The 25,343-nt window shown below is 43.1% G+C and overlaps 1 protein-coding gene across 1 annotated transcript in view; it reads left to right on the forward strand.

Moving 5' to 3' along the window:
* The first annotated feature begins 1,190 nt into the window (after nucleotides 1–1,190).
* The window catches only part of CTNNBL1 (catenin beta like 1), a 174,890-nt gene continuing 150,737 nt past the window's right edge, over nucleotides 1,191–25,343 (forward strand). Inside the window, exon 1 of the mRNA XM_059706115.1 lies at nucleotides 1,191–1,335. Within this exon, the coding sequence (XP_059562098.1) occupies nucleotides 1,306–1,335 (30 nt within the window). The 5' untranslated portion in view covers nucleotides 1,191–1,305. The remainder of the gene's footprint in view (nucleotides 1,336–25,343) is intronic.

The following is a 25,343-nucleotide window of genomic DNA, read 5'->3' on the forward strand; positions in this document are numbered from 1 at the left end:
CCAGTGTATGATTCCTGCACTCTCCCTCCACCCCCGCCCCCAACAGCCTGAAAGACTAAGACAGATATAAACGTGAAGGACAGATGGCTAATGGCTAAGGGGAGTAAGGGATAGGCTTAACACCCTTTGAAGATAGAGACTAATTCAAGTCAGAGGAGCTCAGATGCTCTCTTTGAGTTATTCTTTCTCAATGATGGGCAACTTTCTTCTACAGAAAACCTTTCTATGTTTCTTGGGTTTAAACAAGATCATCCAGTTTCCACCAGGTCTTGCATAAATGAATAAACAGAAGCCCAAAGAGGGAAATCTGATCACCAACAGTTTTTAAGCCAGTAATAGTTGTATGGCCTTGGGCAATATACTTTCTGAGCCAGCACTATTCAACAAAAACACAATGGGAGCAAGCCACAAAGAGAGCCACCTATGTAATTTATATCTTCTACCAAACACATTTAAAAGGATAAAGAAACGTGTGAAATTAAGTTTATAATTTTATGACTCAAAATATCACTTCAATATGTAATCAGTAGAAGACTTAAAAATCCAGTGTGCGTTTTATTTACCTTATGGCACATTTCAATTCAATCTAGCCATATTTCAAGTTCTCTTTTTAAAAAAAATTTTTTTCTAAATATATTTTTATTGATTTGAGAGAGGAAGAGATAGAAACATCAATGATGTGAGAAAACCATTGATAGGCTGCCTCCTTCATGTCCCATACTGGGGATTGAGCCTGCAACCCAGGAATGTGCCCTTGACCAGGAATCAAACCCGGGACCCGTCAGCCCCCAGGCTGACCTCTATCCACTGAGCCAAACCCTCAAGTTCCCATTAGCCACGTGTGGTTGGTGGGTATAGAACTGGACAGTGCAGTTCTGTATCTTAGCTTCCTTATCTGTGAAATGAGGATAAAATGGCCTAGGTCACTGGAAGGAACGTGAGAGATCTGTTCCTGGGAAACCCCTCTATCCAGCCCTGCCCTTAGGAAGTGCGCCATGAATCTGGTTTCCTAAGGTCTTGTCTGTCATGGCACCGCCCTCCTCCGAGTCTCCGCCCCTTTCTCCGCCCCCGTCAGGCTCCGGGCGGAAGCAGAGCTGTCACAAACGCAGCGCGCTTTACGGCAGCGCCGCCTTTCACCGCAGTGTGGCTGGCTCGTGCGTCGCGCACCCTTCACCTCATTGGCTCTGCGTCCCCGCTCACGCCGCTTTTCGGCAGTGTGGCTGCAGCGCCGCTGAAGTGGTCCGCGGCTGCGTTGCGAGTGGAGGCAAGGAACCAGAGTTAGCGGTGTTAGCTGCGCCTGGAAGCATGGACGTGGGCGAACTCCTCAGCTACCAGGTAGGAGGGGCGGGGGAGCTGGGGCGCCGTACCCTGATCCGAACGTGGGTGGCAGGTCGCAGGACCAGCGTCCCTTCATCTCACCTTTCCTCACCCCAAGTCCCGGGCCCGGGGCTCCTCACTTCTCATGCCACCGGGGTCCGAGCCTCTCATTTCACTTCGCTCCCTCTCGAGACCCTCCTGTGCTCTTTCCATTTATTCCTATTCAAGGCTCGAGCCCCCTTTCAACTCGTCTGAGCTCCTCCTCACCCTACCCTTGGGCCCGGTCCCCTATAACTCTCTTCACAACCACCCCCTTCCGCTCTCTTCTTCCCCAGTCACTGAGTTTGTGGTGGTGGGAGAGCGCTGGTCCTTGCATTTGAGCCCCAGCTTCTCCCCTGACCTGCGACGTGGCTTTCGGACAAGTTATTTCATCCTTTTTGAGCCTCAGGCTTTGTATGTATAAAATGGAGAGAGTCATGACTATGTTGTAGCGTTGCTTGGGCACTATGTCAACTAATGGGTGTGAAAGTTGATTTGAAGGGGTGGAAAGCTGTACCCATATTAACTGCAGATGTTGGGAAATGTTGGGAATTCTAGCATGGGATGGACCCCTAGAGTCTTCCTGTCCCCCTGGCTCAGCGTATTTGTGGGGAACCGGCGGCCCAGAGGGCGGAAAGGACTTACCCAAAGTCACTCAACCAGTAAGAGCTGGGGTTAGAACTGAGGTCTCCTGGCTCTCAGCTCAACATTTTCCTCCATCGTTTGGCTTTCTAATGAGGTTCCTAGTGAGAGGCAGTAGTAGAGCTGCTCTGTTCAATATTGTAGCCACATATGGCTATTGAGTCCTTGAAATGGGACTAGCCTGAATTGAGAAGTACTGTGAATGTAAAAATCACACCGGGTTTTGGAGATTCAGTATGAAAGGAGTAAAGTTTTTGTATTGACTACAAGATCATATTAATCTTATTAATGACGTTGATTATAGATCATGCTGATTAAGAGATCATTATGGATAATGGATGAAACACAAAATATTTAAAATAAATTTTACCTGTTTCTGTATACTTTAAAAAATTTATTGATTTCAGAGAGAGGAAGGGAGAGGGAGAGAGAGAAATCCAATGATAAGAGAGAATCATGGGATCAGCTGCCTCCTGCACACCCCCTACTGGGGATTGAGCCCACAACCCAGACATGTGCCCTGCCTGGGAATCAAACCCTGACCTCCTGGTTCATGGGTTGATGCTCAACCACTGAGTCACACCAGCTGGGATCTGTCTACCTTTTTTTTTTTTTTAATATATTTTTATTGACTTCAGAGAGGGAGAGGTATAGAGAGATAGAAACATCAATGATGAGAGAGACCATTGACTGAGCCCTCCCTCCGCCTCCCCTGCATGCCGCACACTGGGGACGGAGCCCGCAGCCCCTACCAGAACCAAACTGAGACCTCCTAGTTCACAGGTTGAGGCTCAATCACTGAGCCACACCAGCTTGGCTTGGTTTACTTTTTAATGTAGCTACTCACCTTTTAATTTGGCTACTAAAATAACACATACAGCTAGCCTCATATTTGTACTGGACCAGCTCTGCAGTATAAAGAATAGGTAATTGAGAGTCATGAGTCTGGAGCCCCATGTTGCCTGGAATCTGTTTGGTTCACAACAGATTCCAGGCATTTTGTTCAAGATGTAACCTTGAACAAAATGCTTAACCTGTTTATGCCTTGGTTTCCTCATCTGTAAATGGGGGGTGGAGGCAATGTTGATATCTATCACATAGGTCTCTTGGGAAGCTTAGACCGATGCTTGTCAAATGGTAAACATTCAATAAATGTTAGCAATTATATTCGTGCCACCACCTCAGCCACTATACAAAGTACTGACCTTAGAAACTAGACAGGACTTATAAAATGGGGAGAGATAAAGCCAAAAGGTTTCTCTTTTTAAGATAGTAATTGAAAGAAGGAAGGAAATAGGAGTGCTGTTGAATGAGTATTTCTGTTTGGGTGGTGGAATGGCTAGACCAGCCGTGGGCAAACTACGGCCCGCGGGCCGGATCCGGCCCGTTTGAAATGAATAAAACTAAGAAGAAAAAAAAAGACCGTACCCTTTTATGTAATGATGTTTACTTTGAATTTATATTAGTTCACACAAACACTCCATCCATGCTTTTGTTCCGGCCCTCCGGTCCAGTTTAAGAACCCATTGTGGCCCTCGAGTCAAAAAGTTTGCCCACCCCTGGGCTAGACATTGACTCATGGAATATTAAAGCTAGAAGAGGTTCATTCATTTGCTCAACAAATAATATTGAACCAAACAGACAAGGTTCTTGCTTTTGTGGAGCTTATAGTCTGGTGGGCAAGTAACAAAATAAGTGAGTAAATAAGAATTCAGATTGTGATAAGTGCTTTGAAGAGTATGCAGGTAATACTAAAGAACTGTGCTCTTTAGTATGGTAGCCACTGGGCACATGTGACTGTCAACACTTGAAATGTGGATAGTTGAAATTGGGATATAATATATGTGTAAAATACACACTGTATTTCCAATATTTAGTATGAAAAAAATGAATGAAATATACATTAATAATTTTTATATTGATTACATGTTGGAATGATAATACTTAGTATATATTGGCTTAAAGAAAATATGTTATTAAAATTAATGTCACCTTAAAAACTTAATGTGGCTATTAGAAAATTTAAAGTTATATATTTGGCTTTTAGTGGCTTTCAGAATATTTTTATTGGACAGTACTGCTAAAGAAAGTAACCTCTGGAAGCAGGAGAAGGACCTATTATTTTAGACTAGGGGTCCAGTGCACAAATTAGTGCACCTTGAAAGGAACTGTGGGCCGCGAGGTTGTGGGTAGGCACAGGGCAGGTCTCGGCCCATCCTCTGTGCCCCTGCCCAGCCCCTCTGCTGCGGTCCCCGTCCCCTGTCTGCCAGCAGCCCCGCTCCCGCTGCCTGACAGCGCTGGCTCTGCTCACACCCACTGACGGCACAGAGCCATTGGGGCCAGTGCCAGCAGCGGGTGCCAGCAGCAGCTGCTGCCCTGATCACCCCTCAGGAGCAAGGGGAGGTGGAGAAGTCCTCAGGGGCGGAAAGGGCCAGCAGCTACCGCTCGACCTGCTGACAGCACAGAGCGAACGGGTCCCAATGACAGCGACCAGCGCCCTGCCTTGGTCTGGCACCCCTGCTCACCTGCTCCACCATCCCTCCGCAGCTGACGCCCGCCATGTTCCGTGCACGCACCCTGGTGGTCAGTGCACGTCATAGTTGGTTGTTTGGTGGTTTGGTTGTTCCGCTATTCAGTCTATTTGCTTATTAGGGATATATAGAGTCCGGGAAGGACTCTCTGCGAAATGGACATTAAAGAACTGAAGGCTGAGAAGGAGCCAATCTTGTGGAAAGGTCAGAATGATCATGACAGAGGGAACAGCAACTACACAGGCTATGAGGTAGAAGCTGGTGCAGCTGGTTAGAGGATCAAAAAGAGCTTCGATGGTGAGTGAGCAGGAGAATGGCAGGTGATGAGGCTGGAGTTGTAGGCAGATGATAGGAGGTGTTGGAAAATGTAGGCCTTTCTGTGGGCCATGATAAGGAGTTTGAATTTCATTTTGAGAGATGTTATAGATAATCTCATTCAAGCGACTTGTTTGCAGATGAAAAGTGAACACATTTTGGTAAAGGGACTTCCCTGAGGTTATGGGCCAAGATAGTGGCTGAGTTGAAAGCAGAATCCTGATCTCTTTATTTCTGTCTCTGTTCATTCCCCACCTACACTATTCATGCATTTTCCTTTCTGAAAGATCAGTGTTCACTCCTGTTGCTAAAGGATAGTACTGTCTGGAATCTAATCTGTAACCATTCAAACGCACCATCCTTTTGTAGAAGTCATGAAGATCATCTACAAGTTAATGGATACAGAAACTCTTTGAAAACAGTAGCACTCTATAGATATGAAAGATGCCTATTTACCTATATCATCTCTCTAAATTCTTATAACAACCCTATGAGGAAGGTGCTCTTTTTAATCCCTGTTGCATAGACGAGGTACAAAAAGTTACCTATCTTATTGCTGAAGTTGCTAAACACTGTGCTGTACTACTTGTCTATTCTGTGCCAGATGCTGAGCTAAAGTGCTTTCAGATAAATTCTTACATTTAATTCTCAACATGCCTCTTGGCATACCTTTTGTTTTAATAGAAAAGGAAACTCAAGCTAGAGAGGCCAACCTACCTGAGCAAGGTTAAGAGCCAGTAAGGAGTAGAGGTAGAATGAAAACCTACTGAACACCCAAATCTAGTTTTCCATTTTCTTTTTAGCTTTTTAAAAACTTAAAAAAAAACTGAAGTATGGCACACCTATAGAAGAATGCGTAAATTTTAAGTGTCACTGATTATAGTTATCAACTTTACCACTAAAGTTCATTTCTCAGGGACATGTGGGAATAAGATGTCTGATTTGAATATCCACACTGCCAGAGTTTGATTCAGTAAATCTCCCATGGGACCTTAAAATTTGCATTTCTAACAAGATCCCAGGTGATGTGAACCTATTGATCCAGGGACCACATTTGAGATCCCCTGGTCTAGAACGATCTACATTAAAACATTTTTTCTCCAGCTGAGACATTCTCCTCCCTTTTCATGGCCATTAATTTGCAGTTTTTTTGAGCTTAAATTATACTTTTTCCCTGCCAGCCAAGATACTGAGAGCAATCACTTAATCTTCCTGGGCCTCAGTTTCCTCATATGCCTAATGAGGGGATTAAGTAAGTCTCTCTGAGGTCCCTTCTAGCTTTAAAATTCTGTGATACTAATTATTTAGACCAAGAGCTTTAGAGATTTCAAGGTATAAAAAAGCTTGATGTAGTAGAATGAAACGGCCGAAAATCTGGAAGATTTAAGTTTTAATCCTACCTTTATCATTACTTATCTGAATGATTCAGGACAAGTCACTTCCCATCTCTGTGCATTAATTTTTTAAAATCTCATAAAATCACCTATAAAATGAGGGGAGTCAGCTATATAACTTCTGGCTCTTTCCTAAAATTTAGAGGCACGGGTAAGCAAAGAAAATATGTAATGTCAAGAAATGTTTATTAAAAGTATTTAACATTTTTTGTGTGCTCACTAAATTTCATTTGTCAGGCAACTTGGTGGGAAGATTCCAATTTTCTGCGGAGATTGGTTCTTCTAGTAATAGAGTTAGGCAGTAAGGGACTCTCTGTATATGCCTTATATCCTTGACATATGTTAACTATTCATTTGAGAAGACAGGAGAATTATAATGTGGACAGGAGGTGTTGGAAAATGTCTTAAAGAGGAAACCAGCTATGTTCCCAATATGGAAATGGACTTTTTTGATGCCTTCAGGCTTAGACGTCTCATCAAGAAGTGTGCCCAGCAGTTCCTTGGCAGAGAAGTTGCTGCTGCATATATAAACTCCAGGGTTTTCTCATTAATACTAATTTCACAGATGTCTGGAAAAAGTTCTTACATCCAAAGTTTTGCAATAAGGACTTCGCATTTAGTACAGGTTGGCTCAGTGGGAATGACTTCCTTTGTGACATGAGAAATACTCTGTTTGAGCCGAAACCGGTTTGGCTCAGTGGATAGAGCGTCGGTCTGCGGACTGAAGGGTCCCAGGTTCGATTCCGGTCAAGGGCATGTACCTGGGTTGCGGGCACATCCCCGGTGGGGCTGTGCAGGAGGCAGCTGACCGATGTTTCTCTCATCGATGTTTCTAACTCTCTATCTCTCTCCCTTCCTCTCTGTAAAAAATCAATAAAATATATTAAAAAAAATACTCTGTTTGAGGCAGATTGGGGTCAGAGACCTTTTGTTTTGACAATATTGTAGATACCCACTACTCTTGTGACCTACCAGTGATATCATAGCATTTCCTTGGATTGCAGGTGCTTATAGGAATCTATAATCATGCTCCTTTCCCCTTATTATTTCTCCTTTTTTTTGTAATAAAAATTCTTAATAACAATACACCAACAAGACCAGTATTAAAATAAAGTATTTGAGAAAAGGAAAACTACTACCCTAATCTTATAAATATTTTTATATTCCCACAGTCCTTAGGTATTTTGCATGGCTATAACTATTGTGTATACACTATTTTGTGTTTTATTTTATTTTTATAATTTTATTTGAGCCAACTGATGACATATGCTGGGGAACAAGATCTCAAATGCTCCCGTGTTATATTTTCAATTTAACATTGTCAGAAATATTTCCTGTGTTTCTACATATGGTCTTTGTTAAAAAATATTTTAATTGACTTTTAGAGAGAGGGGGAGGGAGGGAGGGAGGGAGGGAGGGAGGGAGAGAGAGAGAGAGAGAGAGAGAGAGAGAGAGAGAGAGAGAGAGAGAGAGAAGCATCGATGTGAGAGTTAAACATCGATTGGCTGCCTCCTGCACATTCCCTACCAGGGATCAAGCCTGCAATCTGGGCATGTACCCTGACTGGGAATGGAGTGGGCAACCTTTTGGTGCACAGAACTATGCCCAACCAACTGAACCACACTGGCCAGGACTCTACATAGTCTTTATGTTATTATTAATGTTTGTATATTTTTGGTGATGGACTGACCATTTTCCCCTAAATTGAGTATTTAGGTGGTTTTCAGTTTTTTAGCCTTGGAGATAATATTGTAGTGAATTTCTTTAGTCATGTGGCATTTTCCCCTCCCATCTGTCCTTACTAATTACTGTGTGTATTGCATGTACTAAAATTATTAATACATTGTCTAGACCTTAAAGAATTCATAATTTAAGAAGCAAGACAGACATTTTAACATCTAACTTATCATAAAGCACAATAGAAGGAATGATTGGATATGCCTGGAGAAGGGATGTGTTGGTGGGAATGGATTTGGTTTGGTCATTGAAGAAAAGGGAGATGACATTGGAATCTCAGTTTTGAATGAATAGGAATTCTGTGGGGTAATGAAGGAGGTTGAGGAGAATCATTCTTGATGTGGATTAGTGAGAGCAAAAGCATGGGAGTGAAATGTTCAGAGCATTGAGTAAATGAGGGGAGTGGCAGGAGATGATGGGGTCACTTTAGATGTAATTATGTTAAGCAATACATAGTGCTCATATGGAATAACCCTTTATCAGTTTACAGTGCTAAGAGCAGTGTGTGTTCTGGTTTTAGTGCACTTGATATTACTGGTTGTCATAATTTAATTTTCCCCATTAATCTAATAGGTATATAAAGTTAGTTCAAATTTGCTTTAATAAGCATTTTTTCTTCTTTGTTTAGCATTTGTATTTGTTATTATCTGCCTCTTTCTGTTAACGTAGTGTAGTTTGTAATTGAACTTTTCTCTCTCTTTTTTTTTTTATGGTGTGAGTTTAAGAAACATTGGAGGGCTGAACGCTTTGTGCTCAGATATATTTTTCATTCAGTGGTCGCCTTATTTTACTTACTAGTATAAAGCTGATACTATTTTATAGCATCGTGAAATAGGCTTTTTGCATGACAGTTTAGTGCTTTTTGAAGTTACTTTCTGTTAGTTGTGAGACTATCAATAACAGATAAAAAAGCTATTCCCACTTCAGGGTGTTTTCTGTTTCATCTTCTGAGTGATTTTCTCCTTAGGTTCATTTCCTCCCTTTAATCTTTTTATCCTCTCTCTTTTCCCTAGTGTATTCTTTTATACTCACAAAACACATATGTATAGTTTCCTTGTACACTGGACAGTGAACTTAGAGGCAGGGACCAGCACCTAGCAGTGTCTTCCCCATAATTGATGCCTAATAATGGGTGTTTATAATTGATTGAGTAAATAACTAGTACATGCCTTCAAATATGCTCTGGTTATTTGCCCCTTTTGGAAAGCTTATTTGCTTGCTGACTTGTATCTTTGCTTTCATGGTAGACATCAAGAAAGTTTGATTCAAATCTTTTACTTCAGTTTCTGAATTGTTCTCCTCTTCCTTATTATGTCTTGCTATAAAACCTACATTAATAAAAATTCATTTTGAACTAATTTTAAACTTATAGTAAACGGTTTCTATATACTCCTCACTCAGCATCCCATAAAGTTAACATATTTTATAACCATAGTACAATGATCAAAACCAGGAAATTAACATTTATATACCAGTAACGCACTAAACTACAGACTTAACTCAAATGTCACCAGTTTTTCCACTAATGTCCTTTTTCTGTTCTGGGATCCTATCCAGGATCTCGATTGCATTTAATTGTCATTTTCTTTGTCTTATATGACCTTGACATTTTTTGACTAGTCAGTTATTTTGTAGAATGTCTAACACTTTTGTTCTTGATGGTTGTCAATGCCCTCTTTAAGGCCAAAGATTTTCTTGACTCATCCATTCTTTTGTCTTCTGTCTTTCAGTACCTTTATGTAGACAACTCTTAGTTCACTGGCTCTGATTTGAGTTTCATTTGTTTACTGAACATTCTGGCCAGATGTTCTGGTATCACATAATTCTCTGCATCTCTCCGCCTGCCCCACCACCTACCCACAATTTTGCATTTTAGTCAAGGCTGTCTCTGCTCAGTGGACGTGAAGAAGCCTTGGAGCTATTTCTCAAAGATGAAAGGGCTCAACGATTAAAAGGCAAGGTTCTTTTCCTCGTGGATCATGCAAGCCCATAAGTAGAGGACTAGTTCCTCTCTCAGAAATAAAGTTGTTAGGAGTTGAAAATGATTAAGTCACAGTTCTTGCTCTTGTGAGGCTTGTAGACTAGTGGGAGCATCCCACAGATTTGAAAACTGATAAGCCAGGACCAGTGTCGGTGCTGTTTACAGAGGTGTGAACAAGATGAGGTGGCACAGAGGCAGGAGCAGCTCTGCCGCTGGGAAGTTGGGAAGGCTTTGCAGAGGAGCTGTTTCTTCAGTAGTCTGCTCTCCCTTTCTCTTTGAAGTGCCATCATCTTACTTTAGACTCGTGGGATTTGGTCAGATAAGTAGCTTTCTAGTTGGTCTTACTTTTTACCTTTGTGGATTTCATATTGGCACAGTGAATGTGGGTTTATCTTCTTCATAGACCAACAGAACACTCTTCTTTGATAGAACACTCTTCAGTCCTACCTATTTCAGCTTTCTTGGAGAAAGGTCTTATTGAGATGCCTAATTTTGGAGGTGAACTTGAGGAAGACAGCCTTACCTTTTTTCAGTCTCTCACTAGGTGGTTATTGTTTAAATTTGGGATTGGATTTATAAGGCTTACCCCAATAGAGAAGTTTTCATGTATAAAAATGACTACATTGGAGAATATGGATAGTTCAAAATAACTTGAAGAAAATAATTTCTTCAGCATTGTTGGAGAAAATAATTCAAAGCACATGACGTTCTGAGCGTGCCCATTAGGCATCTTCATTCAGTGTTTAGTGTAGTGTATGAACACAAACTCTGGGCCAACTGCCTGTGTTTGAAATCTTCCTCTGTTGGCTGCAAGTTATGTGATCTTGGTTCAGTTAATCTATTTTAGCCTCAGGTCTCCATCTTTAGAATGGAGATTATATAATAGTGTTACCTCATCTCACCATCTTTTATAATATACTAGAGGCCCGGTGCACAAAAATTTGTGCACTCGGGGGGAAGGGGGGGTCCCTCAGCCTGGCCTGTGCCCTCTCGCAGTCTGGGACCCCTCGGGAGATAACGCCCTGCTGGCTTAGGCCTGCTCCCGGGTGGCAGAGGGCAGGCCAATCCCTAGGTGCAGCCCCTGGTCGGGCTCAGAGCAGGGCCGATTGGGGGGTTGAGGCACCACCCCCTGTCACACTCAAGGCAGGGTCCATGGGGAGGTTGCGGCGCGACCCCCTGTCACGCACAGAGCAGGGCCCATCAGGGGGATTGGGGCTCCGTACCCTGTCATGCACAGAGCAGGGCCCATCAGGGGGTTGAGGAGCTCCCCCCTGTCACTCACAGAGTAGGTCCGATAGGGGAGTTGGGGCACCGTCCCCTGTCACACACAGAGCAGGGCGGATCAGTGGGTTGTGGCGCCACCCTCTATCACCCACAGAGCAGGGCCAGTCAGGGGATTGGGGCGCCGCCACTGTCACACTCAGGGCAGGGCCGATGGGGAGGTTATGGCTCTACCCCATCACACACAGAGCAGGGCCAATCAGGGTGTTTGGGCGCTGCCCCCTGTCATGCTGATCCTGGTGCCGGGAGGCCTCTCGGCTCCGCTGATCCCGGTGCTGGGAGGCATATTACCCTTTTACTATATAGGATAGAGGCCTGGTGCATGGGTGGGAGCCAGCTCGTTTGCCCTGAAGGGTGTCCTGGATCAGGGTGGGTGTCCCCACTGGGGTGCCTGGCCAGCCTGGATGAGGGGATGATGGCTGTTTGCAGCTGGTCACACACCCTTCAGGGTGGGGGTCCCCACTGGGGTGCCTGGCCAGTCTGTGTGAGGGGCTGAGGGCTGTTTTCAGGCTGGGGGTGACTGAAGCTCCCAACCGCTCCTTTTTTCCTTTTTTTAAATTCTGGGCCAGCTTTAGCTTGAGGCTTTGCTCCAGCTCTTAGGCCTCCACTCCTGAAAGTAGGTTTCTGGCCTTTGCATACAATGTTGCGAATCTGCTGGCTGAAGTCTGTTAAAATGTTTCAAACTGCAGGCTCAGAGGCCTGCAGCAGCAGGTGGGGAATGTTGGTTTCCTCCGTCACTGAGGTAACCAAGCCTCATGTTAGTTTCAAGCTTCCTGGCTGCCGGCCGCCATCTTGGCTGACAGTTAATTTGCATATCTCACTGATTAGCCAATGAAAAGGGTAGCGGTTGTACGCCAATTACCATGTTTCTCTTTTATTAGTGTAGATAGTCTTATTAATTTCAGAGAGGAAAGGAGAGAGAGAGAGAGAGAGAGAGAGAGAGAGAGAGAGAGAGAGATGATAAGAGAGAATAATTGATTGTCTACCTCCTGCACACCCCCTACTAGGGATCAAGCTGCAATCTGGGCATGTGCCCTGACCAGGAATCAAACCATGGCCTCCTGGTCCATAGGTCAATGCTCAACCACCGAGCCATACCAGCTGGGTTTATCTTACTATCTTTTTAAAATACAGGATTAAGTGAAACAGTATGGGTAATGCTCAGTAGTATAGTGCCTGACACATAGTAAGTGCCCTGTAAATGTTAGCTGTTGATTTTTATTATTGATACTAGAGGCCCAGTGCACGAATTCATGCACAGGTAGGGTCCGGCCGGCCCACCCTGGCCAGGGATAGGGGCTGCGGGTGGTTGGCTGGCCCCGTTCCCTGGTTGAACTCCCAGTTGGACTCCCGGTAGAGGGGACAATTTGCATATTAGCCTTTTATTATATAAGACTAGGGGCCCGGTGCACGAAATTCGTGCACTGGGTGTGTGTGTGTGTGTGTGTGTGTGTGTGGGGGGGGGGGTGTTCCTCAGCCCAGCCTGCCCCTCTCACATACTGGGAGCCCTCAGGCGTAGACGCCCATCACCCTCCGATCGCCTGATCGGCCCCTTGCCCAGGCCTGACGCCTCCCCAGAGGTGTCAGGCTTGGACAGGGGACCCCCATCTCCCCCTGATCACTGGCTCTGGCCCCCGCCCAGGCCTGAGGCCTCTGGCCCAGGAATCATGCCTGGGCAGGGGACCCCCATCTCCCTCTGATTGCTTGCTCCACCCCCCGCCCAAGCCTGACGCCTCTGACCCAGGCTTCAGGCCTGGGCAAGGGGACCATCATATCCCCCCAATCCCCGGCTCCGCCCCCCGCCCAGGCCTGATGCCTCGGCCAGAGGAGTTGACCCTCATCACCCTCCGATCACCAATCACTGGATCAGCCCCTTGACCAGGCCTGAGGCCTCTGGCAGAGGTGTCAGGCCTGGGCGGGGGACCCCCAGCTCCCCGTGGTTGCAGGCTCCGCCCCTGCCCAGGCCTAACGCCTCTGGCCTAGGCGTCCGGCCCGGGCAGCGGGGACCCGCAGCTGCAGCGGCCCCGCGATCGTGGGCTCCGCTTTAGGCCCAGGCAAGGGACCCCTAGCTCCTGGGACTGCCAGCTTCGACCGTGCCTAGCTCCCATCACTGGCTCCACCCCTACTTCCTGCTATCACTGGCCAGGGCGGCAAAGGCACCTGATTCTTCGATCATGGCTGGGGGGCAGGGCAAAGGCGGCCCCAGGGCCGCCTTTGCCCTGCCCCCCAGCTCTTAGCTCCCCCCTGGGTTTCCGATCACTGTCAGAGGCAGGGGGCTTCTTCCTGCTTTCCCTTTCGCCTCCCTGCATTGTGCTTACATATGCAAATTAACCGCCATCTTGTTGGCAGTTAACTGCCAATCTTAGTTGGCAGTTAATTTGCATATAGCCCTGAGTAGCCAATGAAAAGGGTATCGTCGTACGCCAATTACCATTTTTCTCTTTTATTAGGTAGGATAATTACACACAGTGCATATGCTGTAACAAAAAAAATGTTTTTCTTGAATTCTACAAAGCTGCCTTAGTATTCCCAAGGTCATTGCTTCCCTTGGAGGTTAAGGTTTAGAATTCTGTAAAAGGAAATGAGAACAGTTTGTCACCCACATATGCCATAGTATAGAACTGTTTTTAATAGATTAAAGCACACCCTATTCCACCACAGTTAGCAGTCATTGATATTAAGAATTATGTCATCAATGCAGTAATCCCTTTCTCCGGGTCTTTTATGTTTTTTTAAATTGGAGAGAGAGAGAGAGAGAGAGAGAGAGAGAGAGAGAGAGAGAGAGAGAGAGAGAGAGAGAGAGAGAGAGAGAGAGAGAGAGAGAGAGAGAGAGAGAGAGAGAGAGAGAGAGAGAGAGAGAGAGAGAGAGAAAGAAAGAAACATTGATTAGAGAGAACAGGTCTCTTTAATATCACTTAAATATCTCAGTTTTCCTCTTTTCTGGAATCAGGAACCTCATTTACAAATTACTCCTTTCTTTTTCTTCCTCCTCCTCCCCTAAGTTTCCTGAAGGAAGTGGTTGGTTTTGGTGTGAGTCTTGTGTAGCTATGGAAAGATTGGATTTAGGAAAAGGTATAGCAGGAATTCTTACCTTCTCCAAGGTCAACTATTTGATTCTAGTATTTCAGCTGAATAGTTCAAAACCATTTTCCTTTTCATGGAATTCCAGGAGTGACTGATCTGAAAGTGTTGACCTAAACTTTAGGTCCTCAGCTCCATTGTGGGTTGATAAATAGAAACTAGATTATCTTCATCCCAAGTTCATTGAAAGATCTAGTGAAACAACTGCAATACATTTTCATCTCTTAGCTCATTTTAGATTATCAGTTGCCTGTAAGCAGATTATCCACTTTGGCTCTTTTAGACTTCCCTTCAGCTACCCATCAATGTCCAAAGTCATTGACTGAACCTAGAAGGATTTAAAATCAAGCACAGAATATTATGATGCTTCTCTCTGCATATGGCTAACTATATTCCAAAGGCAGATATGGTTGATTATTGAACAGTTTGTTTGGCATTATTCATGTGCTTATTCTGTTAATACAAAAAATTGAGGATTGATTACATTTTTTACTTGACTCCCCTCTCTCCAGTTAAGAGGAACTGAGTTTAAGGTTACTTTTGGGATCTTCAATAGACTTAAACATTAACAGGACATCCATCCTCTGTTGGTGTTGGAATGCTATTTTCTTTGCAGCTTTGGATAAAAAGAAAAGAATTGTAGCTATAGTTTGTCATGTTATCTTTTGCCAGCTTCTTTGAACATAGGACTAGCTATTAGCTTCTCGTATTCATGATAAGAGAAACTTAAGCATTTCCAGGTTACATAATTGTTGACAGAGAAGCTGAAACATGGAGTAGGGGCCCTGGCAAGGAATAACTGTTGGACAGAGGGGTTGTAGCTGAAAGAAACCCATAATGAGGTTCTTTTTTAAAAGGGTGATATACGTTGTATTGAATTGTGCTAACTCCTCTTTTATCTCAGTGCCTTTGGAAAATGTGGTTTTCTTCATAAACAGATTTTCCAAATAACTGAAACTTACAAGTGGACCAAGAGTGCTAGAACAAGAAGGACCTAGAAATTATTTATCCCAGCCTCTTTTTACAGATGGGGAATGCTGAGCACAGAGAGGAATGTGACTTACCTCGGAATCCCAGCTGCTTGGCAATGAAAGGGGATTCAGAGCAGTGTTGTTTCTTTCTTTCTTTTTTTTTTTTTTTCATGAACATGCCATGCTGCCTTCCCCTTTACATAGTCAAAAGTTGAATTTTTCATCTTGTGTGGAGTTCTTTCTAAAACATAAGGCATTCTTGCCTTTCTCAATAGATGACACTGTTGCCTCAGAATCATTATTATGAACACATGTTAATTGTGCTCAGCTTCTCCCATGACCTTTTGATGTATGGAAAGCTTTTAATCCCGCATTAAAACACTTGGAGTGTTAGAGAGATTTTGTGTTTTTGTGCCAATTTTTATAGTGTTTTTTCCCCCTGTTTTTGACACCAGCTGTCACTCTTTAGTGTTGTTTGTTTTATAGGATTTAAACCTTTGAGGCATTTTTTGCTTTCTTTTAGTGGTGCCATGAAAAGCTAAGATTGTTGAATAAATGAGGAATTAGTATTCTTGGTCATCTTTGGATGAACTGTAAAAACTTTAGGGCTCTTTTATTAGATACTGGAGCCTGTAAATACTAGAAATCATGCTAGTGTAACTTGTTGTCATTTCTCATCTAGCATTTCTTCTAGCATCTTTTTGCCTACTACTAGCTTTTGGGGACTGAAGAATATCTGCACAATTACTATTGCCCACTATTGAGTCTTTTAGGAGAAACTAGCACAAATAGGGGCTCAACCTGGTTTTCTATGGAGGGACTCTTTTTTTTGTATGGCTGCTTATTTTTCTGGAGGGGAGCATTTACCTGTCTGATTGCTTGACCCTATATCTTTAAGCTAGTCTTATAAACAAATTCACACGCCCACCAGCCCATGAAATCTAGGTTATAGCAATCACCTAAGAACCTATGTGCTTATTTCTGACTTGCTCATGCCTCTGCCCAATTCTTGTCTTGTGTTTGGCTGTTGGCTCTCTCATTTCATATTTCTCCTTCCCCACTTTACTCCCAAAGCATGTAAGCATGTGTACACATACACACACACACACACACACACACACACACTCCCCCCGACACACCAGTTTCTTTTAGACTTAGTATGTATCTACTCTCTGGTTCCCAACTACACAGCCTCATCCAAAAGGACTCTGCTGGCTAGAACTGGACCTACCTCATATAGTGTGCCTCATTTGGTGTAGCCCTGCCTTAACTGGACCTTCAAGACCCAATCTTTTGTCTCAGCCCATGGGTAATCACCATTGCCGGCCCATCTGATCTTCCTGTGAAAGGACAGTTTGGGCAAGACCCTACCCAAGAGCCTTGCAGAGTTTTCAGTTCTGCAGGTTTGGGGGTCTACAAGGTCTCCATTTTTGTCTTGTTTCCCTTTACTATTATTTCCTAGTCATTCTATGAGGGTTGGCAAATAGCAAACCAATGTTTATAGGGCTTTATGACATATGCTCACAGTCAGGCTGTGTGTCCATCCAGATTTTCAAGAGTTAATAAATTTTATTTGGATTAGTGATCCATACTGAACCTTCCATTCTTTAATTATTCAACAAATGTTTATTAAATGCCTACTAAATGCAAGATGTTATACTAGACACTGGGAATAGAGTGGTGCACAGGACAGTCACAGTTCCTTGTGTTATGGAACTTATATCCAGGGAGGCAAGACAGACAGTAAACAAAGAAAACACATACAAATTAATAAGAACACTGAAACAAGCAAACAAATACTAGATAAACAAAAATAAGATATTAAAATAGGGATATGATGGGGGGGCTGATGTAATAGAAGTTTGGGGGAACATCAGAATGTTCTAGAAGGCCTCTCAGGAGGTAACATTTGAGCGAGAATTGAATAAGAAAGATCCAGCCATATGAAGTGCTGAGGGGATAGCTATGTAGGCTATGGGAAAAACCAATACAAAAGCCCTAAGGTGAGAATAAGCTTGTCGTGTTTGAGGCAGGTGTGACTCGAGTATATTGAGGGCGGAGGGGACAGTTGAGCTAAGGACAGAAAGGTCACCTGTGGGGAGGAGGGGAAACCCTAAATTTTTCATTTTCAGTATAGCGGGAAACCATTAGGGGTTTTAGGCTGTGGAGTGATACATTTGGTTTATGTTTTAAAAGATCACTGCATCTGTGGAACAGAGAAGAGATTGGAGGGGAGCAATCTGGTCAGCTTAGTTGTTCAAGGCGGCATAGAATTCACCTTTGTGCTGCAGAGGCTGCAGCTGACGCTTGTGCTCTCCCTAGGATAATTGCTTTCCTGCCTGGGTTGTTTTCAGAACCTCCCAGTTCTAAACATTTAATCTGTGTTCTGGCTTAATCAAGAAGCAACACTATCTAAGTGCCAGCCTTGGCACAGAAAATGTGGGCATCGTGCCTTTTGTTGAGCACCCTGGCCTGAAGAGAATGAAGCAGGCAGCCCCTGGTGGACCCGAGGACAATGCAACTGACCCTCAGCACCTGGTAACTTGTAGGAAGCTTTGGAATCCATAAATTTTATGTGCTTCTGCAAAACAGTTGCAGATGGTCTGGACTGATGATTAAATATCACTGCTGTTTTGTCCAGATCTGCTGTGGCCATCCTCTTCATGCCTGGTTTTACATTACAGTGGGTAATTAAAGGGGCACAGCCATTTCTGGTTACTTCCAGGATATCTTTTTCACTTGGCTTAGGGAGTAATTTCAGTTTTTGCCAATTGTATAACTGACAGCAGTGAGCAGTGGCTGTGACTGGCTACTTTTTGTTTTCAAAATTAAAAAAAAAAAGACTTAAAAAGAACTTTCCCTAATGAAAGGGAATAATTGCCTGCCTGCCTTTGCTGTCTCTGCTGATTCTCCAGTGGGAGTTCTACCATCAGACTTGTCAGAGTTGGTTGGCAGAGACTTTCTCTCCTGAGTTAGCACATAGAGATCTGAGCTGGCAGAGAGAACACAAATTAGCAATGGTACAAGCATATCTGCAGAGGAACAGATTTCCTTCTTACCAGAGGTGCCACTGGTGGGCAGCACCCTAATTCTCAATGCATCTCTTACCACTGATGACAGGACTTTTCAGCAAATTAAAAGAATTGTTTAAGGAACACCTGAGTTGGGCAGTTTCAGAAGCCCTCAGGCTGCTCAGCCTGCCAATGTAAAGTCACTGAATATTGTCTCTCTGGCTTCTACTGGGGATCCTTACACCTCACTCAGCATAATGAACTTGGGGAAACAGAAATTCTGAATCTTTTACTCTCTCTCTCTCTTTTTTTTTTTTTTTTTTTTTTTTGCCAAATATTTCTTTTTTCACCCCCACAGAACTTAAAAGGACACAGAAGGCTCAATGGGGAGAGTGAAAAAAGAGATGGTATCTGCCTTCTGGCTGACATGACTTGTGCCTTCATCGCATGGGGATTCCATAATGAAGATTGCAATGTCCTATAATTACAAGATTAAACATTTTGTTTAAATTAATAATTTCCCCTCACCCTCTCTGTGTGCTTAAAACCACCATTAGAGCAAGATGGAAACTGGTTAACTGGTCTGATATTCAACTTTATGTTCTAGTTGTGATTGTCAGTAAGAGGTGAAGTCTCATTTTAATTAAAAAAGCAATTTTTAGCCATGGTTCACATTGTGTGAAGCAGAGGCACTTCTGATCATGTGAATTGTCGATTGCTGAGTGCAGTGAATATAGCTTTTTTCAGGACCATGACACTGAGCCCAACAGGATAATATTGGGAGTTAGGTGTGCAGCTGGGCTTGAAAGATTGCTTGTGCAGCAAGGGCAGATTTGCCTTTAATTGACAGATTGTCTTTGTTTGTGGGAGAAGGGGGTTACTTATAGGGATGGTATATTCCTGATTTGAAATGAATGAAAGGCAGCTCATAGAGTAGCTTATAGAAATTGTCATATTTTAAAATGAAATAAAATAATATGTGTATTCTCCTCCCTGTGTCACCCAGCCAAAAAGAACAAAACCAACGGCTGGGAACTACCAGGTATCGAAGCCCACTGAAAGCCGGGTATTGTGCTTTTTTATGTGTATGATATTCTGTCTCATCCTAAAGGTAACCCTGGGAAGCCAGTGTTCTTAATCCCATTTTATAGAAGAGGAAAGGAAGTTCACAGAGGTTTAATAACTTGCTCAGAGATTCTAGGAAGTAGATGGTAGAATCTTTTTCCTAATAGGGGACTCAGGTGGCTGGAGGTAGCTAAAAAGAGAAATAACCTAGAGTAGAATGCAGCAGAAGGCTACCATTACCCTACCTTGAACTTGCCTCAGTCTACCATGTATATCATTCTTGTCCAGCAGAACACCATGCACTGGTTATCATACCCATGGGAGCAGAATACTGGGTATTAGTTACCAATCCCAGGGGAGGACTCTAAACACTTCTGCCCATTGCATCTTGGTATTGGAATTGCCAAGGAAAACACAACATGGTCAAGCACTGGATGGAATAGTACTTGACTCACATAGAGAAGAGATATAGCAAAATCAGCTTCAGTGGTGTGCAGTGGTCCCTTGTGGCTAACTCCCCTTCCTCCCCCCTGCAGCCATTTGGCCTGCCTATACCCCCCTCTCTTGCAGCAGAAGGACCCGGACCTCAGAGGTAGTGGTATGCCCGAGGGTCATTGACATACATGCTTAAGCAAAACAAAGGAACAGGAACACTCCTTGAACCTGAAACAGGGAAAGATATTCCCAAACAAGGTGATAAGCCTGGCACAGCCTGTATGAACTCCTTATTTCTTGGTAAGGAAGTATTCCAGGCCCCAGGATCATCTTATGGGGTTGAGTGGGCCTTTGAAATACTGCATGACATGAGACTGCCTTTCCCAACAATTCTTTTTGGAATTATTTGATTAAATATCTTTCTTCCCAGTGGACTTTATGTTCCTCAAGGGCAGTGACCAGATCAGTGCCTGCTGTACAGTAAATCCTGAATAAATGTCTCTTGACCAAAGAAAGGAAAGAATGAGGGATAAAGCAGTGAATCAGTGATCAGGTGCTGAATTAGGTCTCTTCTAGGTATCTTATTATATTTAGACTTAGCACCTCTGCCTTCTCTTTCTTACCTCTTCTTTTTTCATGCGGAGTAGATTAAACTGTGTTTGTGAATGATAATGGCCCTAGTCATAGGAAACACTGGGTTGGGTGAAACTTGTCTGACATAACAGAAGATGATCCTCATAAAAGCTTAGTTCCAATACTGTGGTAACCTCAGCATTGATTGGCTCTTAAAAAAAAAAAAAAAGACTGAGTTGGTTGTCTCTGACTCCAAAGCAAAAGATTGATTCATTTATTTGCCAAAGATTTACTGCAAGTCTACTGTAGACCCTAATTGTTGTTTTCTCTTTACCCAGCCTGATAGGCAAAAAATAAGAGCTAATACAAACAACAAGATAAGTTTTTATTTTGTGTTGTTTGTATCTGGCATGTCCATTTCTATTTGATATATTTTTTTATTATTTAACATTTATTGAGTACTTTTTTTGGGTTAGGCACTTCACCAAGAGGGCTTTTCCAAACCATGAGACAATGGTTTGCTCAAGGTCACATAGTGCATTAGTAACACTGAGTACAAAAGTCCATTTTCTTCTCATTGTACCGCGCTCCCCTGTTGATGGGACTGGCTTAGCATCATTTTCTTTTATTATTTTAAATATGTATTTTTATTGATTTGAGAGAGGTAGAAACATTGATGATGAAAGAGAATCATCAGGTCGGCTGCCTCCTGAGCCTGCATGAGCCCTGACGGGGAATCAAACCGCGACCTCCTGATTCACAGGTTGTCACTTGACCACTGAGCCACACCGGTCAGGCTAGCATCATTTTCTTACGTGCTTTATGTTTTGTATAGACTGGGACACACATGGGTTTCTAAAAAGGAAAGTAATAGCCCTAGCTGGTTTGGTTCAATGGATTGAGCGTTGGCCTGCAGACTGAAGGGTCCCAGGTTCGATTCCAGTCAAGGGCTCATGCCTAGGTTGTGGGCTCGATCCCCAGTAGGGGGCATGCAGGAGGCAGCCAATCAATGATTCTCTCTCATCATTGATGTTTCTGTCTCTCTCTTCTCCCTTCCTCTCTCTGAAATTAATAAAAATATATTTTAAAAAATAAAAAGGAAAGTAATAGAGCTGCTAAAAGTTTTCTTAAGTTTTAGTAGCTTTGGGAAACAGATCTGTAGTAAGGACAGAAACCGGTTAAGGCAAGATGATTTCCCAGTCACATGGTGGTAGTGTGATGTAGGGGAAAGAGCCAGAGCTTTAGGCTTAGAGCAGTGGTTCTCAACCTTGGCTGCACATTAGAATCAACTGGGAATCTTTTTAAAATCCTGATTTCTGGGCCCCATCCTCCGGAAATTCTGTTTCTTTGTTACTAATGTTGTGGCCTCACCTCATAACAAAGAAACAGAATTTCCGGAGGATGAGGCCCAGAAATCAGGATTTTAAAAAGAATCCCAGGTGATTCTAATGTGCAGCCAAGGTTGCGAACCACTGGCTTAGACTGACTAGCAGTGTTTCCACCTCCACTATTTTCTAGCTCTTTGACCTTTTGACAATTTGTTAAGTAAGCCACCTGAGCCTTGGTTTCCTCACTTGAAGAAAAAGGGAATGGAATTAGCAGATTAAAAAGATAATGAAATGTTAAATTACTGGCACATAATAAACACACAGTTAATGATGATTGTTACCATGTAGCTTGGATAACCACTTGGTAAGGAAGCTGTAAGGAGGAATTCTTTATGCTTTCTTTAAACCCTGTGATTCTCTGACCTCATTGCCTCCCAAGAAGCTCTTTGTGAGATTTCTATCTGTGTTGCCCCTTGAGGCCCATCCTGGCTTGCTTATGCAGCATGGTTTAGAAAGAGGTGGCTGGCAGAATTCCCTCGTGTACAGGTTTTTCAGCCAGTGCATCTCTATGTTTTTTGGTATGTTTACCAGGATTCTGAAGTTTCTGAGTATTTTCAGTCTGAGACAAGTGAGTAGGATTGATGTCAGGCTGCTTTAACCCAGGTGTTATAAACAAGATTAAGAGGTTGTTGAAAAGATATCAGTGGAGCTCTGGGGCTGGCTTTCTGGAGTCATTCTAAATTGACAGCTAATGGGTAGTCTGCCTTGATGGCTCTCTCTGAGTTGGTAACTGACTGGAGATTCACCCACAGAGGAAGCCTGCTTATGAAAATTCACTTTCCGTTCCTTTCCTTTATCAGAAACTAAAGCTATCATAACATGTAATAATGTTTTTGCATCATGTAAAAAACAGTTGCCATTGCACTATTTTAAGATGCCTTTGTTTAAGGTAGCCAATTCTTAAGATTTTTTTTTCTTTGATCACACAAGCCCACCAAGCTTCCAAGAAATCTTTAAAGGGGGGGAAGATGGTTCAAGACAATTATTTTATTTATTTATTTATTTATTTATTTATTTATTTATTTATTTATTTATTTATTTATTTATGATGCTTATTTAATTATCTTAACCTTTGGTAGAGTTTCTTCCAGTCCAGGAAATTGAGTATCCTTAAATGTTCTTAAAGTGAACAGTTATTAGTTTAAAATCACTTTTAAGTCAATTTTATAGCCTTCCTGACAGAGCATTGTAGTAGTGGGGATAGAGCTTGTAGGGGGAATTTGTAGGTGGGCAAGAGGCATTTACCTAGGCTATCAGAGAATTCTTTTTGATCATACTCCATGTGGTCAGTGGTCCAAGTTCTGTTTGCTATGTGGAGGAAATATTTCTGACTCTAAGAATAATTCATTCATCATCCTTTTCTTTATTGGGAATGGAGATATTTTGCTAACTTTAGGGTTTATAAAGCTTCCAGAAATAGTAAAGCCTTTGAGTTGAGGGTAGTAAAGTGCATTTTAGACAAAAGCAGACTTGAAACCATCTCTTTTCATTGTTTTTGATGGGCTCATCAACAGGCATGTATTGAGGCCATAACACCAGATACTTTAGTCAAGCTGAGAGATAGGTAAATCAGGACTCAAGTGCAGGAAAGTATCTCATAATGTCATGCTTTGTTTTCAGACTCTAGAGTGTTATCCATAATGTTGAAAAATATTCTTTTTAACAAGATACTCAAAGTAAAGTTTCATGTGAGTTGTTTTCCTTGAAATAAATGTGGCAGCTATTTTGTAACAGACTTATGAGAATAAGTTTTAAGCTTTAAAAGAAATAAGGGTAATAGTTAATGTCCTCCTAGGCTCCTGAGATCAAACCATGTCGTTACCATTAAAGAATTAATGAGTAATTGTGGAAGACCTAAATTTTGTAAATGAATAATATCTCATTTATGATCTGGCTCTCACTTATTCAGCCCCAGATCACTCATTCTTTCTTCCCATTTTTTCAAAGCATTTTCACTTTTCTCTTTTATTTCCTATCTGTCTTCCTGCTAGTATGCACCCTTTACCCCACCCACTCCTCTCAAAGAGGAATGCAGTTTTGAATCTTGGTGATGACCTCAGAGGCAACTTATAGAAAAAGTAATTAAAGATTTCCTTGCCCCACTTTAGCCTTAATGAAATCGTCCATTGCTAGAAGCAATATTCTGCTGTCTGGAGACTTCTCTGTCTGCATAATTATATGCAACAGGTATGACATGTAATTTTCAAAACCACTGTATGGGTCTGCTGGTTGCTGAGAATTCACTACCCCCCACCCCACCCAACCTCTGTGACATACACTTAAAATGTATCTAACTTGGTGTCACCCTGAATAAAAAGTGAATTTCTTGTATCTGAGACTTGGTTTAAAACAACAAATAATTTAAAATAGCTTTGCCACATTAATCTGTTATTTGATGTTTAAAGATTAAACATGGGCTGGTGTTAATGGCAGCTTCACCAAATGATCTGGAGGAGGGAGTTCTTACTGAAATCTCCATATAGACAGATGACACTAAGCTCTTCTGAGCAGGGAACTTCCAAGTGAGCAAGGAGCAACTACAGAAAGGAGTTTTCCTGGCTAAAGGCATGGGCAGAAAAGTAGTAGGTGTTTTAATGTTGGTTGAAAGATGATGCAAATGCCTTTGAGATGATAGTTTTTGAAGTTGTAACTAAGGAAAGGGGTCTGGAGGTTGTGTATACTGCTCCTTGCAAAAGTGAGAGTTAAATTTCAGACCCAGTTCTATGGCTTCAGACTCTCAAGTCTGGCCACTTCCTTGAGTCTTAGTTTATTCATCTGTAAATTATGAGTTTATACTGATATTCTTTGTGTGAATCTAAATTTTGCTATTCTTACTCTCTGAATATCACTTGGTACCACCATTAGAAAATTTACTAAGCTATATACTGGTACAGGGTGGTAAAAGTTGTTCATATGGAAAGTAATACAGCCCTACATAATAAAAGCCTAACATGCTAAGTGTCTGGTCGTCTGGTTGGCTGTTCAGTCAATCAAAGTGTAATATGCTAATGGTATGCTAAGGCTGCTCAAACGCTCGCTATGACGTGCATTGACCACCAGGGGGCAGACAGTCAACCAGTCGCTATGATGCACACTGACCACCAGGGGGCAGACACTCCGACCAGTAGGTTAGCTTGCTGCTGGGGTCCAGCTGACAGGGACTGAGTGGGACGGGCCAGACATGCCCTGGAGCCCTCTCACGGCCCCTCCTCAGCTGGCCAACCTCCCATATCTCTCCCTGGCCCCAGTCGTGCACTAGTGGGGTCCCTTGGCCTGGCCTTGCCTTCTCGCAATCTGGGACCCCTCGGGGGGATGTCGGAGAGCCGGTTTCGGCCTGATGACAGAATGACTGGTCACTATGATGTGAACTGACCACCAGGGCGCAGATGCTAAATGCAGGAGCTGCCCCCTGGTGGTCAGTGTGCTCCCACAGGGGGAGCGCTGCTCAGCCAGAAGCCAGGCTCATAGGACCCCAGCGCTAAGGATGTCCTATTGCCGGCCTAGGCCCGCTCCCCACGGGAAGCTGTCAGTTGGACATCCCCCGAGGGCTCCCGGACTGCGAGAGGGTGCAGGATGGGCTGA

The sequence above is a fragment of the Myotis daubentonii genome, chromosome 8 (assembly GCF_963259705.1).
Source record: "Myotis daubentonii chromosome 8, mMyoDau2.1, whole genome shotgun sequence".
Taxonomy (NCBI): Eukaryota; Metazoa; Chordata; class Mammalia; order Chiroptera; family Vespertilionidae; genus Myotis; species Myotis daubentonii.